At 44.2% G+C, this 16,626-nt stretch overlaps 1 protein-coding gene across 4 annotated transcripts in view; it reads right to left on the bottom strand.

Annotated features, from left to right (window-relative positions):
* The window catches only part of PRDM2 (PR/SET domain 2), a 95,706-nt gene that overhangs the window by 29,243 nt on the left and 49,837 nt on the right, over positions 1–16,626 (bottom strand). For 3 of the 4 annotated variants that reach the window (XM_083163073.1, XM_083163074.1, XM_083163075.1), the window contains one exon: positions 8,046–8,175. In XM_083163073.1, the coding sequence (XP_083019199.1) occupies positions 8,046–8,175 (130 nt within the window). Of the gene's footprint in view, positions 1–8,045; positions 8,176–8,358; positions 8,481–16,626 lie in introns of those variants that run through there. The other variant, XM_083163076.1, reaches the window with a different exon arrangement.

Genomic DNA, 16,626 nt, shown 5'->3' with positions numbered 1-16,626 from the left:
CTGATTTAATAACCCTTTAAAAGAAAGCAATGTAATATTTTTTACATGAAATATTAAATATGTGCTTTTTGTACAAGGCTGATCATGGACACCTCGCAAGAGACAAGGGTCAGGTGTGATGTGATAGAAGTGGTTCTTATCAGCTGCCAAATTATATGCTTCTGTTACTGGGAGTCACACTATTAGCTGTACCATTGGAAGATCACAATGTCCCTGAAAACTATTTTAAAATGTTGGTAGATATGCGCCAGGGGCCAACTAGTCATATTTTACCACCAATATAACCTACAGTACGGAAGCTTACCTTAACTGACTACAAAGTTACTACATTATTAGCTTACCCAGTGGCGTAAGTTCGTTCCAGTTGCCCGGAGGCAAGATTGGTGCCCCCAAATCAGTAAGGTGTCTGTCTCCATTAAGACAGGTCATGGGTTCGAATACAGGATGTGAAATTTGCAAAAATGATATTAGGAGGGGGAGTCAGCCACAGAATCGATATCAATGGCTTTCAATTAACTGATTCAAACTGGCAGGGAAGGAGAAGAGGTGCCTACTTGGGAGCAGGAGCCCTGTGGCAAATGACTCCATTGCCTCCCATAGTTACGCCTCTGGCTCACCCTACCATATTACACCAGCCGCCATTGGTGGGACTACAGCTGTCACAGGGGTTGCAACCACTATAGGGCCTGAGGCGATAGCCTAGCAGTGTCTTTGTATTCACTACACTGGCTCCTGCTCTGCTCTTCAAAGAACGCAAACCTATTGGCCCATGTACACAATCCTGGATTGTAGGGCATCATACATGTGCCAAGGAACGCAACCGTCCCATCCTGCTATACAGTCATATACTAACTTCCTCTGTTTGTAGTACTCCACTACTCCCAGAGAGAGGGCGGGGTTGTGAGTAGGAGGCGTTGGCCTTTTCTGTGGGGCCAGGTAACTGTTCTGCCATTCGCTGCTCCTTAATGAACAGACTTCCCCAGTGAATGAGGCTCAGAGTGAATGAGGCTCAGTGTAAATGGTCAGAGTCCAAACACATGGAAAGGCCGTATTACTGTAGGCTCTGATTCTAAGGCCAAAGATCACTCACTGTCCCTTCCCCATCTCCACCTGGACCAACAACCAACAGTAAAAAGCATCAATACAAGAGTAATACGAGGAGCTCAGTAAAGCAATTCCTCATAGGACAACATGACGGTCAGTGGTATGTAGAATGATACCTCACAATGCGGAACATGCGTATTCAGTGACTGGTGTACAAGTGGTGCTGTCACACAGGGCACTGTCACTGCCCCTGGATAGGAAGATGCCTAGAACGTCATCCTATGGCCAGTAGCGCTATTTTAGTGTTGCACAACAGGCCAACAGGAAGTCCTGCTTTGCCCATGTGTGTAGAACTAAACACAAGAGATTAAATAATGTACAGGATAGGCTGGTAACTGGGTGTGCTTACACCATCGTCCCTTAGCCTTCGTTCACACATGCAATAGTGGTGACTGTAATATTAGGACAGAAGACCAGCAACCCACATTCCCTTCCACTCAGTAGCGTTTTAACAACAATAATGAATAGCGAGAAATCACTTTGTTTTTAAAAATAAAAAAATGCCCGATACTTGAGAGAAGGAAGAAAAGGAACAAATTACGCACAAAAGAGAGAAACTCCTTCTCTGAGAACTCTGGCAAATTCCCAACAGTTTACACAATCTATCCTCTACCAGCATAACGTACCTGCGCAGGTATATGTAACCAATATCTCTGAATTCTATTATCATGTAGTGTTCAAGATTGGTTGCTAAAACTATTCAGTGAGCTGGAAAAACCAATGTCTTGTTACTTACTAAGTATTAACCCCTCCCTTGCATGCACCTGAAAAGTTTTACTGAACTAATTTGAGCATCTACCACTATCTGTATGTAACGTACAAGTCACCCTGCACTGGTGAGACTCGTAATATGCAAAGCACTTGTGTTCCGGAGCAGAAATAAGAAGGGCGATCACACTTCCCATTCATTATGGGAAAGATAAAAGCCTGAACAGAAGGAACTTCTGGGACACTATTACAAGAAGGAAAAAGCATAATGCACTGACAAGTGCTGGGGGATTCTAGGCCATGGGCACTTAAAACATACAGACTTCAGTCTTCTGTTGAGTCATCAGTACAGCTTGGCCCTAATTCAGAGGTGTGAAAGCAAAAAAAGATAAATTGTGCACACATCTTCCTTTTGCATGCAGGGTAAATGCTGTCCGCTTTTGCATGTAGTCCATAAATGTTGGATAGGTTTATTTTTACACTGCAATTCAGATTTTAATTGGGGACCTACCTCTCTCATAAATCTGAAACCCTCTGTCTGGCCTGCGGTGCAACATATATAAAGTGCTAATACATCATGTAATTATGGCTTCAGTAAGCAAAATACTCAGATGTTTACAGTATTTGAAAAAGATGTGTCCAAGCAAGGGGCATATGGTGGCCCCCATAGCAACATATACAAGGGATCCCTGTCCAAGCGCATCTGGAAGTAGCGCCCTAGTTTATTTAATGAACCATTGCAGTTCCCTAGTTTATATGTAGTCACATTGTAGAGCTGCCAGTACAAATTACACCACAATGCAGTGCTCCCCTATACGCACTGTGCCACATTAATGCCTCCGTACAGGAGGGGATTCAATTAACTTACTCCTGCAATAATGGGGTCAGTTGCCATTGCGGTGGTGTATAAATGACAGAAACAGCATCAGAACTCCCCCTTCCCCCCAGTGGTACAGTACTTGTCATATAAGCACATTTCCCAACAATCCTGATAAACATCAAAACATTATAACCAAGATGTGCACCTGTTATTCACCCATAAACAGTATCCAAGCAATCCAGTGTAAAATAGTTCAAATATCTCAGTCAATACAGGGCCTCTAAGATAGTCATAGAAGCCTTGCAACACTGGTCATCAGTTAAAACAAGTTAAACTGTTGTACAGAACCTTGACAGTTTAAATCAGTGTATCTCAAACAGTCTCCTTAGGGCCCACTCACAAGCCAGACCAGTGGTTTCCAAAAGTGGTTCTCAAATTATTCTATAAAGCATTTACAGTACCAACAATCAATGACGTGAAAACAAGAAGAAGTATCTCCGAGATCCCAAGAACGACACCACCATTACATTTATTTTAGAGGAATACCAAACATCTGGATCACCTCTCAGCTTCTTCTGCCAATGCTGAAAAACAAAGTCTGCACTGATGTGTTACAAATCTGATCCTTACAGTGGAATGAAAAACACCAAGTAAAAATTATTATTTTTTTTTTACTTTGTGTGTATGAGTTTACTTTTAATTTTCATAACTTTTTATAAGTTGGCTTCGTCTGTTGGGATGTGTTAGAATTTCTCGGACCGTGCTCAGTGCATTGCTGTACAGATTAATCCAGCAGGAAAAGGCATCTCCCTAGAATTTTTTATATTACATGGGCAAAAAAAACCCTGTCAGAGGTTCTTGAACATTGATCCTAAACTCATTCCTAAAGGAATCCTAAGCGGTAAATTTACTAAAGCTTCTAAAAATAGAGATAGATGATGTTGCCCTCAGTAACCAATCAGATTATTTTTTTTTCTCTTTTGCGTCCTAGAAAATAATTGACAGAATCTGATTGGTTGCTGTAGGCAACTTCAATTTTTTTTATTTTTCAAAGCTTTAGTAAATGTAACCCCTAAGGGGCCTACATACGGGGTGACACTGCGGAGCGATCTGAGCAATGTAGATCGCTCAGCGCACAGCGATGTGTTGGTGCTGTGTGCTGAGCCATCGGTCAGGGCCAGTGTTCTCCGGTGAGAACACTGGCCCTGACCGGCAATTAACTAGATTTATCCAGCATGCTGGATATTAATTGCCGGGGATAGCGACGTGCAGGCTCCGTGCATTACAATCGCTATGGCCCCTACACACAAAGCAATGTACAGGTATTTTCTAGGCGATCTAGTGAGATCACTTAGAAAATGCCCTGAAATCACCCCATGTGTAAGGCCCCATAACAGTCCATGTTCTAAGGGCCTGATTCTGGTTCAATCGCAAAAGCAAATCTCTCTAATGCAGACAGTATTTACCATGCACAGAAACAAAATAACACCCAAATCTAACTCTCTCTGCACATGTTACATCTGCCCCACCTGCAGTGCACATGGTTTTGTCCATTAGAGAGAGAGAATTTGCTTTTGTGAGTGAACCAGAATCAGGCCCTAAGACAATTCACAAGTGATCACGGATGATTTAAACAAAATGAATGAGATACTAATTAAGGTCCTGATTTAGAGGAGTACACAAAGTACAACAGTGTGAAGAGGGGGCACTGGAATGTGGCCCAGTGTGAAGAGGGGGCACTGGAATGTGGCACAGTGTGAAGACGGGGCACTGGAATGTGGCACAGTGTGAAGACGGGGCACTGGAATGTGGCACAGTGTGAAGACGGGGCACTAGAATGCGGCACAGTGTGAAGAGGGGGCACTGGAAAGTGAGATTTTTAAAGCAAAGCACGAAAAATGGATGCGTGAGGCTGAAATAATTTGATGGTTGCCGACCATCGAATGATTTCTACAGTGCTCGCAAATCTAAGTCATTCTCTGCTTACTTAGACTTGCAGCATCCTGCTCTGTGAACTGGGTGGGACGGCTGACGTCCGGTGACACCAGCCCCTCGGCTCACGGAAGGCAAGTGCTTGCCCGTGTTCACATGGGGAGGGCAAGCGTTTGTGGGTATGCAAAGGAAATGCAGGACAATCGCATGCAAACGCCCCCTCCCCCCTCATGTGAATGTCATATAGACTACGCAGGTCTCCCATGGCGCCCGCACAGAAGCGCTGAATATGCGCAGGGCTTCAACATCGGTCCCCCATGTAAACACATGGGGAAACGGGCCAACTAGAATCAGGGCCTTAGTGTAGCCGGGGCAGTGATTGGGATCGCATGTGATAAGTCGTAAGCAAAATGTCAACATGCGATGTATCACTCACAACCGGGCTGCTGAGGAATTTTATGCGAGGCTAGCACGTGATACCTCTCATTAGTGCATGGCCATCTTTAGGACCCCACTGTGGTTAGAAGGGAAAAGTAGACCATTATAAAATAGAACTTATTTATCATATAGAGCAGTGGTTCCCAAACTGTGCACCTAGGCTCCCTGGGGTGCCTCAGAACACTTGCAGAGCCTCAGGTGGGTGGTCCAGAACCAGTTCCAATTATTTATTTTTGATGAAATAGGCAAAATCAGTGCATGTGGCTTCCAATTATAAAATCTGTGGGTAAACAGAAGTGAATCGTGTTTCTCAGCATATAACTTGACCGAAGGATAAAATTTTATCCCAACCAGTGTTCCCTCTAAGCTGTGCGCGTGTGCGCGCGCACACAACTCAACGAGCATGCGCACAGACATTACAACAGAGCGCACAAAGAAGCAGTGGTCCCTTTTTGCAGTTGTGGACTCAATTAATGTGTGTTTCACCCATTAACTACATTGTGTGCTGTGTTTTGAATGTATTATATCATTTTGAAGTAAAGTTAACACAAATGCTGAATGTCATTATCCAGTTATATATAAGTGACGCACAAAAATTACAATTTCCTTCCAAAGTTGCACAGCCAAAATCTTTTGCCGCACACAGCCTTCGTAAAATTAGAGGGAACATTGATCCCAACGTATGTAATTTAACATTTATTTCTGAAATTCACAGTAACAAACTTTTGGCGTAGGGGTGCCGTGAAAAATATTCTGATACTGTAGGGTGCCGTGATTCAAAAAATTTGGGAACCACTGATATAGAGTGTAAGCTCCACTGGGGCAAGGACTGATGTGAATGTTCAAATATTCTCTGTACAGCGCTGCAGAATATGCGTGTGCTACAGTATATAAATAACGGGTGATAAATAACTTATTAGGCTCCCTTTATTGATATATATTTATACCACACATAGAAAATTGAAGACGGTTACTAAGGTATGATAAATAATATTTGTGATGGTCACTTTCCATTTAGCATAGGAGCAGTACCATTTCCAAGCTTTCGGTCACCAATACGCTAGATAAATCAGGTAAACATGGCACAGAAGCCACGTAAGGACGTGGGAAGCTACCACTATACACGCTTTTCGGGGGGGGGGGGGGGGGGAGGGGGTAGGCTGAATGTGCATGCTAAGAAAAAATGGTTTGTCCCAAAAAAATTTTAATTATTTAGCCTAAATCAGTGACCCTCTGAGTTGCAGAAGGGACAACATGGCCGCACAGTGGTCAGAACTGACGCCACAGGTTTTATCCCAACCAAGGCACTAATTGTATGGAGCATGTATAGATATAGGCACTTGCCTCCCACAAACAAGCTTGGCAGGTGACACGGACACAATACTCACTAGTCTGTATGTGTGCTGGGGAATTTAGGCTGCATACTCCAACAGGGCTGGGACTGATGTAAAATGATTACATATATCTGTATACAGCATTGTGTAATAGGAATGTGATCAGGTAATTAACGCAGAATGCAAAGCTTTTAGGAAGCTGTGTACTATATTGCACACAGGCTTCCAGACTGACAGCAATTCATAACGGTGTTCACAAATTCATATGTTAAAACAAAATGCCATAAAGGGCTGTTAGAGGAAAGGCTATGTGGGTCATATCTATGCGGCCATGCATATGGGTGATGAGGAAAAAATTATATAGTTGCTCTAATACTAGCAAGTACACAACCAATTGTAAGTAACTGCCCGTACACAGGGAACTTTACGATTAAAATCTAGCTGAACTGCGCGCACACACACACACTGCTGCAAATAAATAGACTGCTGGGATTCACTTGAAGTCGACACACAAAACTAAGTCTATAAGTACATGACAGCCACTAACAGGCACATTTTGGCTTTCTCCCCAAAACACAAATTGCCTTACAAGGAGGGATAGTTACTCGGATAAAAATGACAGTTCTGTTCTGTTACACTCATCCCCTGCTGTGTTTTAGCCCTAGACCACTTCAATGTAAAACCAGTGCTACAGAACGCTGGAAAATCTGCATTGCAGGCCTACTACTTGGACTAAAATCCTTCTCCAGCTTCAACTGCAAACAACGTTGCATAATCATTAAACTCCAATAAGAAGCACTTTATAACCTGAGCAAAAAAAGAAAGAATAAAAATAAAAAAAAAGAGCAGATTTGCCTGTGAGATCTGGATGATCTTTTCCCAGCACTAAGCAAGTTGTGCAATAGATCTTTTCATCACTCCATCAAGATACTTCACACATCACCATTTCCTTGTTCCCCCAGCAGGCCCTGCCCAGGCCGTACGACAGTAGTCTCTCACTACATATATAATATACAGAGAAGTCTATCCCTACATAAATAACATACAGGAAAGTCTATCCCTGCATATATCACATACAAGTTGCTTTGCAAACTTTATAGCCAGGTTTGCATCTAAATATAGGCACATTGATGTGAGCAGGCTGCGCTGTCATAAAAGCTGCAGGGTGGATGGAGCACAGCAAAATAAATAACACAATCAATAATTAAAATAATTCAGGTACTAGGCCAAGGAACACAAACTGGATGTAAGACACAGTGGGGACTGCGATAACACTACTGTACCCCCCCTCCAAACATCTACATGGCTGTCTGAGCTCCAGTGTATGCCCCACTCATGGAATGACGCCCCAGCCCCAACTTCTGTTACCATCTAACTCCCCATCGTCAGGGGAAAGGCACCAACTGTCAGTGTGTCACACTGTTGCCAGCGCGCCGACATGGAACGTAGAGAAACAGATACAATGTATCCATCCAGCGTTCTATTTATACACACGGGGCTGCTGCTGCGCCGGAGGAGCCGCTGGGAGGACACGCAGCGCTGGCACATACACATCATATGATTCAGACACACAGGGATGGTGTAAGAGACAGCCTGGGAAAGGTCACAGCGACATCCAGACACACACACATACTGCATGGAGACGTCCCCCCCTCCCTTCCCCAGTCAATGACAAACGAATCTCTCCCTCCCAGTCCCCGGTTCCATACCCCTCCTGGATTTCGGCGAGTTCTTCTTGCCCCTGTGGCTGGCAGCTCTCTCTTCCTCTATAGCAGCTGCTATCTCAGGGTTGTCTTCTCCATTGTACCAGACTAGCAGCTCCTCTTCTGGCTCAATTGGCTGGAAGAATTAGAGAGACAAATATAACACCAATCAGAGGGGAGGTTGTTAGTACATTGCACAGGCAGAGGGAGAGAGAGAGAGAAGCAGGCTCAGGGCCAGAGGGCGTGGAGCTAGCTATGGGGATTATAAACAGCTGTACTCTGCACTAGCAACATATTTCCTAACTGACTACTGACTAACCAAACAGGAAGAGCAGTGCAACTATTCAGGCAGTCAGACTGCAAGACAGGAGGAGTAGGGGAGGGGGTGAGCGAGAGAGAGAGGGGGAGGCGTGAGGAGGGGGGTGAGGGCTGACAGGGTTATTGGCTTCCCGACAATCCCCTCTGCTGGAAGGAGGACTACATTATTCCATACTGCATCACCTCATACACTGGATCAGTAGTACTGGCTGTCCCTGTCACTGAGCTGGAAGGCTTTGCTAGGCAAGAATGCCCTTTAACCCAATGCCCCAAGGAAGCAGGGTTGTGCCAATCACTGACCTTAACACATTCACTCCCATGCATTCAGAGTTTATAGAATTAGTAAGAAAAACAACAATGGATGAGGTAACTGCTTTCTTAAAGGGTATGGAAAACTAAAATCTTGCAACGTTTTAAAATTAAAGCAAAACTTTTCTCATCAGGAGCATAAAAAAAAAAAAAAAACAATAACAGACAAAATGCCATCTTATTCGTTCTTTGGTGCTTGCATACACCAGTGTCTATATACAGTATAACTCTATATCTTTATAGTATATAATATATCTGTTATATTTAACTCTCTCTGTGTATGTCTATCTTTCTCTACTCTATCTATCTAGATATCTCTATATATAAATGATATATGACATACAGAAATAACGGCGATGCGCCACGCGAATAATATGAGAAATAAAGCTAATGTCAACGTTTCAGTTTTTTTTTGGTACTTATATGTTAGTTGGGCGCCCACTAGGCTATTTGCTTAGTTTTCCGCGTCGGCTCGCTACACTATATAAAATCAACTCCACGCTGACATGGATAGTGGGGGTATGAGCCAGGGGCGGATTGGCCCACCGGGAAACCGGGCCGTTTCCCGGTGGGCCGGCACATTTTACAGTAGAAGCGGCTGCCCACGCTTCCTAACAGGGCCGCCGGCCGCCGCAGCATCTCTGCTATGCTTGGCCGCGGCACTGTGCCCTATTTGAAGATGGCCGCGGCCAGCCTCAACAGGTCCCATAGTTAATATGGCCGCGGGAGGGCTTGTGCGCATGCGCGTGCGCACACAGCTGCTCCCGCGGTCCGGCGAAAGGATGGCAGCCTGCGCTGCCCACGTGAGGATCCCAGCAGCGCGCAGGACTATTACGCGCGTTGGGCTGGATCCGATGGGTGGCGGCTGCTGCAGCAGGAGCACGGCAGCCAGCAAGCACAGCAGGTGTATGTGTGCGTTTATGGGGGGGTTCATATGCAGTGTGTGTGTGTGTGGGGGGTATATGTGTGCGTGTGTGGGGGGTTATATGTGTGCATATACTGCCATATACAGTCTGTGTGTGTGTGTGGGGGGGGGAGATGTGTGCATATTCAGTGTCTGGAGGGGTGTTCATATACAGTGTGTGTGCGGGGGATGTGTGCGTATACAGTGTGTGGGTGTTCATATACAGTATATATGTGTGTATATAGTATGTGTGTGTGTGTGTGTGTGTGGGGGATGTGTGCGTGTACAGTGTGTGTGTTTATATACAGTATATATGTGTGTGTGGGGGATGTGTGCGTTTACAGTGTGTGTGTTTATATACAGTATATATGTGTGTATATAGTATGTGTGTGTGGGGGATGTGTGCGTATACAGTGTGTGGGTGTTCATATACAGTATATATGTGTGTATATAGTATGTGTGTGTGTGGGGGATGTGTGCGTGTACAGTGTGTGTGTTTATATACAGTATATATGTGTGTGTGTGTGTGTGGGGGATGTGTGCGTTTACAGTGTGTGTGTGTTTATATACAGTATATATGTGTGTATATAGTATGTGTGTGTGGGGGATGTGTGCGTTTACAGTGTGTGTGTGGTGTTCATATACAGTATATATGTGTGTATATAGTATGTGTGTTGGGGGGATGTGTGCATATACAGTGTGTGGTTGTTTTCATATACAGTATGTGTGTGGGGGGATGTGTGCGTATACAGTGTGTGTGTGTGGTGTTCATATACAGTATATGTGTGGGAGGGATGTGTGCATAAACATATATTTGTGGGGGGATGTGCGTGTGTGTATATAGTATGTGTGTGTGTCGGATGGGGGGGGGGGGGGGGGGTTGGTGTATATACAGTATGTCTGTGTGTGGGTAACGCTAAGTAGAAGTTCCCAGCTCACTATTTTTTCTGTGCTGTGTCTACAGGCTTCCTTGTCTTCCGCCGCCGTGTCCATGTCTGCCGTGCTGTCCGCCACGGATGTTACTGGGACTCCCTGCCACATGATGAAACTCAAGCAGGTGCAAAGGGCAAGGTCAGTACACTACACTGCACTACACTACATCGCCCCTGACAGCTCAAACCATATACCCCACATCCTAACCATACACCCCACCCAGGCAGCCTAATCCTAACCATACCACCCCCTATAGCCTAACCCTAACCAAACACTCCCCCTCCACACACACAGCCTTACTCTACCCATACACACACTCCCCGCAGCCTAGCTCTAACCATACACACACTCCCGCAGCCTATCTCTACCCATAAACTCTGCGTCTCCCCTCTGTCACCCTACATCCTACGCCACCCTGCATCCCCGCTCCCTGTATCCTCTGCCACCATGCAACCAACGCCACTCTGCGTCTCCCCTCCCTGCATCATCCACCACTCTGCGTCTCCCCTCCCTGCATCATCCACCACTTTGCGACTCCCCTCCCTGCATCCTTTGTAACTCTGCGTTCCCCCCCTCACACTATGCGTCCTGTGCCACCCTGCGTACGTCCTCCCTCCCTTCGTCCTCAGCCACCCTGCTTCTCCCCTTCCAGCATTCTACACCACCCTGTGTCCCCCCTCCCATGCGCCTATTTTGCAGCCTGAGGGGCTGGGGACATAGCCAGCAGCTCATAGAGCTGCTAGCCATGTCCCCCAAAGCGGCAAAAATGGGGTGTGGCCTCGTTGAAATAGGCCACACCCCATTTCGCTAGGCCACACCCCCAAAAAAATTGCGCGCGCCTCCGGCGCGCAACAGCTCCCCCGCCCCGGCGTTGGGCTGCTTCAAGATATTTCCCGGGCTGCTTTGAATTCCCAATCCGCCCCTGGTATGAGCGTACTAACTATAGTGGGCGCCCAACTAACATATAAGTACCTTTTATAAAAAAATAACTGTTTTGACGTTGGACTGACATTGGATAGATAGATAGATAGATAGATAGAAGCTGTTATCCTGAAACCTTTTGCAGAGTCCACAAGAAGGAGGTGGCTCTCTCACGGCTTGAAAAGCAAAGCATTTTTATGGTCCAGAGAAGTTTATGAAAAAACATTGTCAACGTTTCAAGACTTAACCAGTCTTTTCATCAGGACGTGCGTTGAAAAGTGCAGTAGTGCAGTGCAAATAAAAGATTTGAAGTGAGTGCCGAATAATTCACAACACATTATATATAGATATATATTTATATACTGTATATAGATATACAGTATTTATATATTGAGGGCAGCACGGACGGTGTAATGGTTAGCATTACTGTCTCACAGCTCTGAGGTCATGGGATTCCTACCATGACCCTAAGTGTGCGGAGTTTGTATATTCTCCCCCATGCTTGCATGGGTTTCCTCTGGTTTCCTCTCACAATCCCAAAATATATTGGTGGGCTAATTGGCTCCCAACAAAATTGACCCAAGAATGTCTGTCTGTGTGCATGTATATGTGGTAGGGAATATAGCTTGTAAGCGCCACTGGGGCAGGCACTGATGTGAGTGTTCTAATATTCTCTGTAAAGCTTTGCGGAATGTTTGCATTATAAAAATAACTGGTAATAATAATATGCATACTGTAGATATATAAAATTAACAGTCAGTCACTTAAAGTGCCAGTATATTCAGTGTTTTTCTTAACAATTGGGAATAAAACATTGTTTAAAAAAAATAAAACTGACCTATTTGCCTATTTTTACCCAGAGGGCCCTGCTCGCAAGATGACATATATAACATATATACAGCAATCTATTTATATAGAACTAAAATAAAATATCTCTGTATAAATAAACATACAAAAATACATTTGCCATAATTTATGGGGCCAGTAGTTGCAAGTTACGATGTGCTAAATGAACTGGTTGATAATTAAATTGTACCTGTAATGTATAATCATAAGGATGCAGGGAAGGTTACAGTGATGACTTAATGATATTGCTTTTTCCCCAATAGTAGTAAAGAAGGACAAAACAAGTGACCTTGGAGAGGGAGAGTATTATGCAATAGGCTGTGATTGGCATTCTGAGAGCACCGGCTACTGTTCAGGAAGCAGATACTGCATGTGTATCACACACAGATCAGAGCCCAGCTCAGGGGTTTGCGACACTGAACAGAAATCACAAATCTCTTAGTTTTGTATGGTGTCTGCTACAAATGTTTTGCTTGAGGCAGTTAAAATATTGTATTGTAATTAGCAGTATTGTACTTTGACCCACTTCAACATATTAATTGTAAAATATTAACTGGGCTTTTCCTGGTTTAATCCTACATGTAGTTATCACAAGAAGAAAAGCTGTTAACCTCTAAGGTGCATATACACAGCGCGAAGCCCAGAACAGCGCAATAAAGCCACTATCATTTTATTGGCTTGCCTGCACAGTTTCTTATTGCAATGACTATTCCACAGGGGCGAGCATTAGCATTGCACGCTGCAAACACACTGTACAATATGTGCTAGCTTTTCTTCCAATTTTAACTATATAGTCAAAACCAAAAGCTCAAATTGCACAGTGTGAATGCAACTTAAGGATATCGATGCTCTGCTGCATAACAAGAACACGGATAGTGACGCAATGCTCTGCTGCATAACTAGAATACGGATAGTGACGCAATGCTCTGCTGCAGAACTGCAACATGGACAGAGAATAAAGCTCTGCTACGTTCTATAATTAATGTTCAACATTCCAAAATATATAAAGGTATTTATAAGCAGGCTAAACTAAACAACAACCCTAATGTGAAAATTACATTACACCTGTGTACCTGTTGGTCATATGTATCTGATGGCCAAATAACTGAATATGGGGCAATTCTTTGCACACATGCAATTGGCTAGGACAGGGGCGGCCAACCCATCCGAGATGAAGAGCCAAATAATTTGTCCTGTTAAGACAAAGAGCCGCAACCATTCAAAAATGGGCATGGCCTAGCGCCCAGAAGGTCACACTCATTTTTACATGTTAAATATATAAAATCTCAAAAGTTTGGAGGCACTCACAGTTCTTATTGCACAGGAAATAAAGTAATAGGAAGAGGACACAGGTCTCACGCGTCCTACGACCTTTTCATTCCCCCACTATCCATGTCGGCGTGGAGTCGAGAATAGAAAGTGTGGCGAGCGCAGCGAGCCACCATGCCCGAAGCGTGGCGAGCGGACACGGATACCTTCACAGGTATACGCGTCCCCTCGCGGGCTTCACAGGTGTCCGCTCGCCTCACTGCGCTCGCCGACGTGGATACTGGGGGTATGAAAAGGTCGTAGGACGCGTACCGCCGCGCTGCGCTCGCCACGCTTCGGGTTCGCGTTGATAGTGGGGGTGGTACAGCCTGAAAAATGACATTTGGGGGCCATTGAACATGTTTGGTACAAATTTCAATGCATTTGGATGCATTTCTGTTCAAAATCGTATGCGATGTGATCACATGCGATTTTTTAAAATGCATAAAAACGCCAAAAATCGCATGCCACTACATATGGCATGCGATGGGAGCCGTGAAAGTCCACAAGTACCGGAAATCCACATTCAACTACCCTTCTACCAACACTGGTCAGGTTCCAAGCAAAAGCATCTCCACCACGATGTTGTGTCTTCATGGACACCAATAGATTGATGGATAATGCACATTCATACCAGGCAACCCACACTGCAGCCGATATAGTGAACAATAACGCACGTGGGTGGACACACTGGGCAATATAGGATCAGAAACTGAAGCTGGCAATGAAAATATTATGGTAGCAGACTCAGTAGAGCAGATGCCAACAGCTGCAGCTTCACTAGAAAGAAGATTGTCCATATTTGGTTTGGTGCAGTCAGAACCGGGAAAGCACTTGGGTTAGCAAAGTTAAGCGATGCATGGAGGGTGTTAAGGCCACCATAAATTAGTGCGATTTTCACACAGTTTCGACGCATCGGCCTGATAAATCGAGTGAAAAATGTAAAATCCTGGGCCAAATGTAATAGGGTGAGAGTTTCAGAAAGTGAGAGATTTTGGAAGAGTTTTCCCATGTTTTTTTTAAAGCAGCAATCAATTACACTGCAAAACCAGGTTGATTTTGCCATGTAATTGATTGCTGCTTTAAAAAACATGGAACTCTCCCAAAATCTCTCACTTTCTGAAACTTGCACCCTATTACATTTGGCCCCCTATGTCTTTTACTGCCGATCTGATGCACAGCTCTGTGCATATGAGATCAGATTCGGAGATGGTCACTGCTGCAAGAAGGGGGGGGGGGGGGGGGAGTTGCGAGGCTGCATGCTATAACCTCAGCTATATGTATGGGGACTTTAGAAGTAGGCTACAGAAGGCAGCTGTGGATGCCGCTGATACCACATAAATGCCAGACTACCGGTGGTGTACATTATGTGGAGAGGTGTTTTATGTATTCCTGGGTTTTATAAAATATCAGTATTTAGCTACTTTGTTATGTTTGTGAAAAAAAAGTCTTTGAAGATTTAATTACTCAAAAATACAGACTACTACTAGACCCGCATCGAAGACGATATACTAAAGTAAGACCAGGCATTCCCAACCTCGTTCCTCAAGGCACACTAAAGCCCCGAACATACTAGACCCGCACCAAAGCCGATATGGTCAAGTAAGACCAGGCATTCCCAACTTTGTTCCTCAAGGCACACTAAAGCCGTTTAAACTAGAACTGCACCACAGCCAATATAGTCAATGATAACGGCTGTGGATGGACAATGGAGCATACACACTGAACCATAATGGTAAAGGATATTGTTCAGAGAGGTCACTGAAACCCACTGAACATGCATCCAAAATGGACCTGCATGTTTAGACGCTGGGGGTTGGTGGCCATTAACAATGTGTAGGAGTGTGCATCGTAAACGATACTGAGCGTAAAACACTAGACTTTTTTTTTTTTTTAGGGCCCTTCTGCGCTATCTCTTTTAAAAAGCCATCTAGTGTGTATGGGGCTTTTTGTCCAGGTTTTAGTGATATCTATGATCGAGCACAGGCGAAAGCTGAGGACCAGCACTGGTTTTGTCTGTCACTTAGATCATTGAATTTGTCCTGGACCCCCAAACCTAGGGCATCACAGCAACTGCCCGGAGCACCCTAGGGTGTGACGGCACACAGTTTGGAAAAACACAGATATATTCATTTCTTAATATAGCAGAAATCTATTTTACTTCCCATGATCATCTTCCCCATAGTTACTTTATAAGGCCCTTACATAAAAAGGTGCTGTTTTAATTCTTTTTTTTTTTTTAAGTCAATTATTGTTATGTTAATACTTGATTGTAAAAACAATACAGTTTACATACTACTAATGGTATTAGCTGCAATAGTTTGTTTTACAGAAGTTGTAGAAATTTATCATTCAAATATTTAATCTAATTGTTACCACTTCTACAAATCTGCACCATATAGTTGACAAATCATTCAGTAAACCAGTCGCTAGTCTCTTGCACAACCAGCCGCTAAAACCAAGTATTGTACACATTAGAAATACGCATTGTTCTTTCTATCTATGATACGATATACAGTATCTGTAGTTCATCGGCAGGTGTGTACCCTTATTATATCTATGGGAGACCCACAGACATCCTGTACACTAGCCACCAACACTAACATCACCGTAGGGTGGGTCAATTCAGATGCCCAACCAGTTGTGATGTTGGGCCCAGCATATCAAGCAACTGATTGGGAAAGCTGATCTAATTGTGTATAGTTTACCTAACTGTCCACTAGGTCAGCACAGCAGCCAATCGTCCTGAGAAGTACTTACACCAGTATGTGGTCTGCACTTAAATGCTTTATTTACTCAAAATGTATAAGGCTTCCAGTGATAGAAGACATGTATCCATGCTTTATCATATATGGGGACCTACATCTTCATCGGAGACTCCCATGCCAACTGTATAGCTGCTGATCCAACACTGTCAGCAATTAGGTAGGTGAAACCTAACAGTCCCCCCCCCCCCCTCCCCCTGCACTGTTGAATTTGGGCTTTTCAAAATGTTTTTATTGATTTGTGCCAAGAATATTACTTATTTGGAAACTACATTTTAATATA

Source organism: Crinia signifera, chromosome 19, assembly GCF_055691185.1.
Source record: "Crinia signifera chromosome 19, ASM5569118v1, whole genome shotgun sequence".
Taxonomy (NCBI): Eukaryota; Metazoa; Chordata; class Amphibia; order Anura; family Myobatrachidae; genus Crinia; species Crinia signifera.
This window is presented reverse-complemented; position numbering and strand designations above follow the sequence as displayed.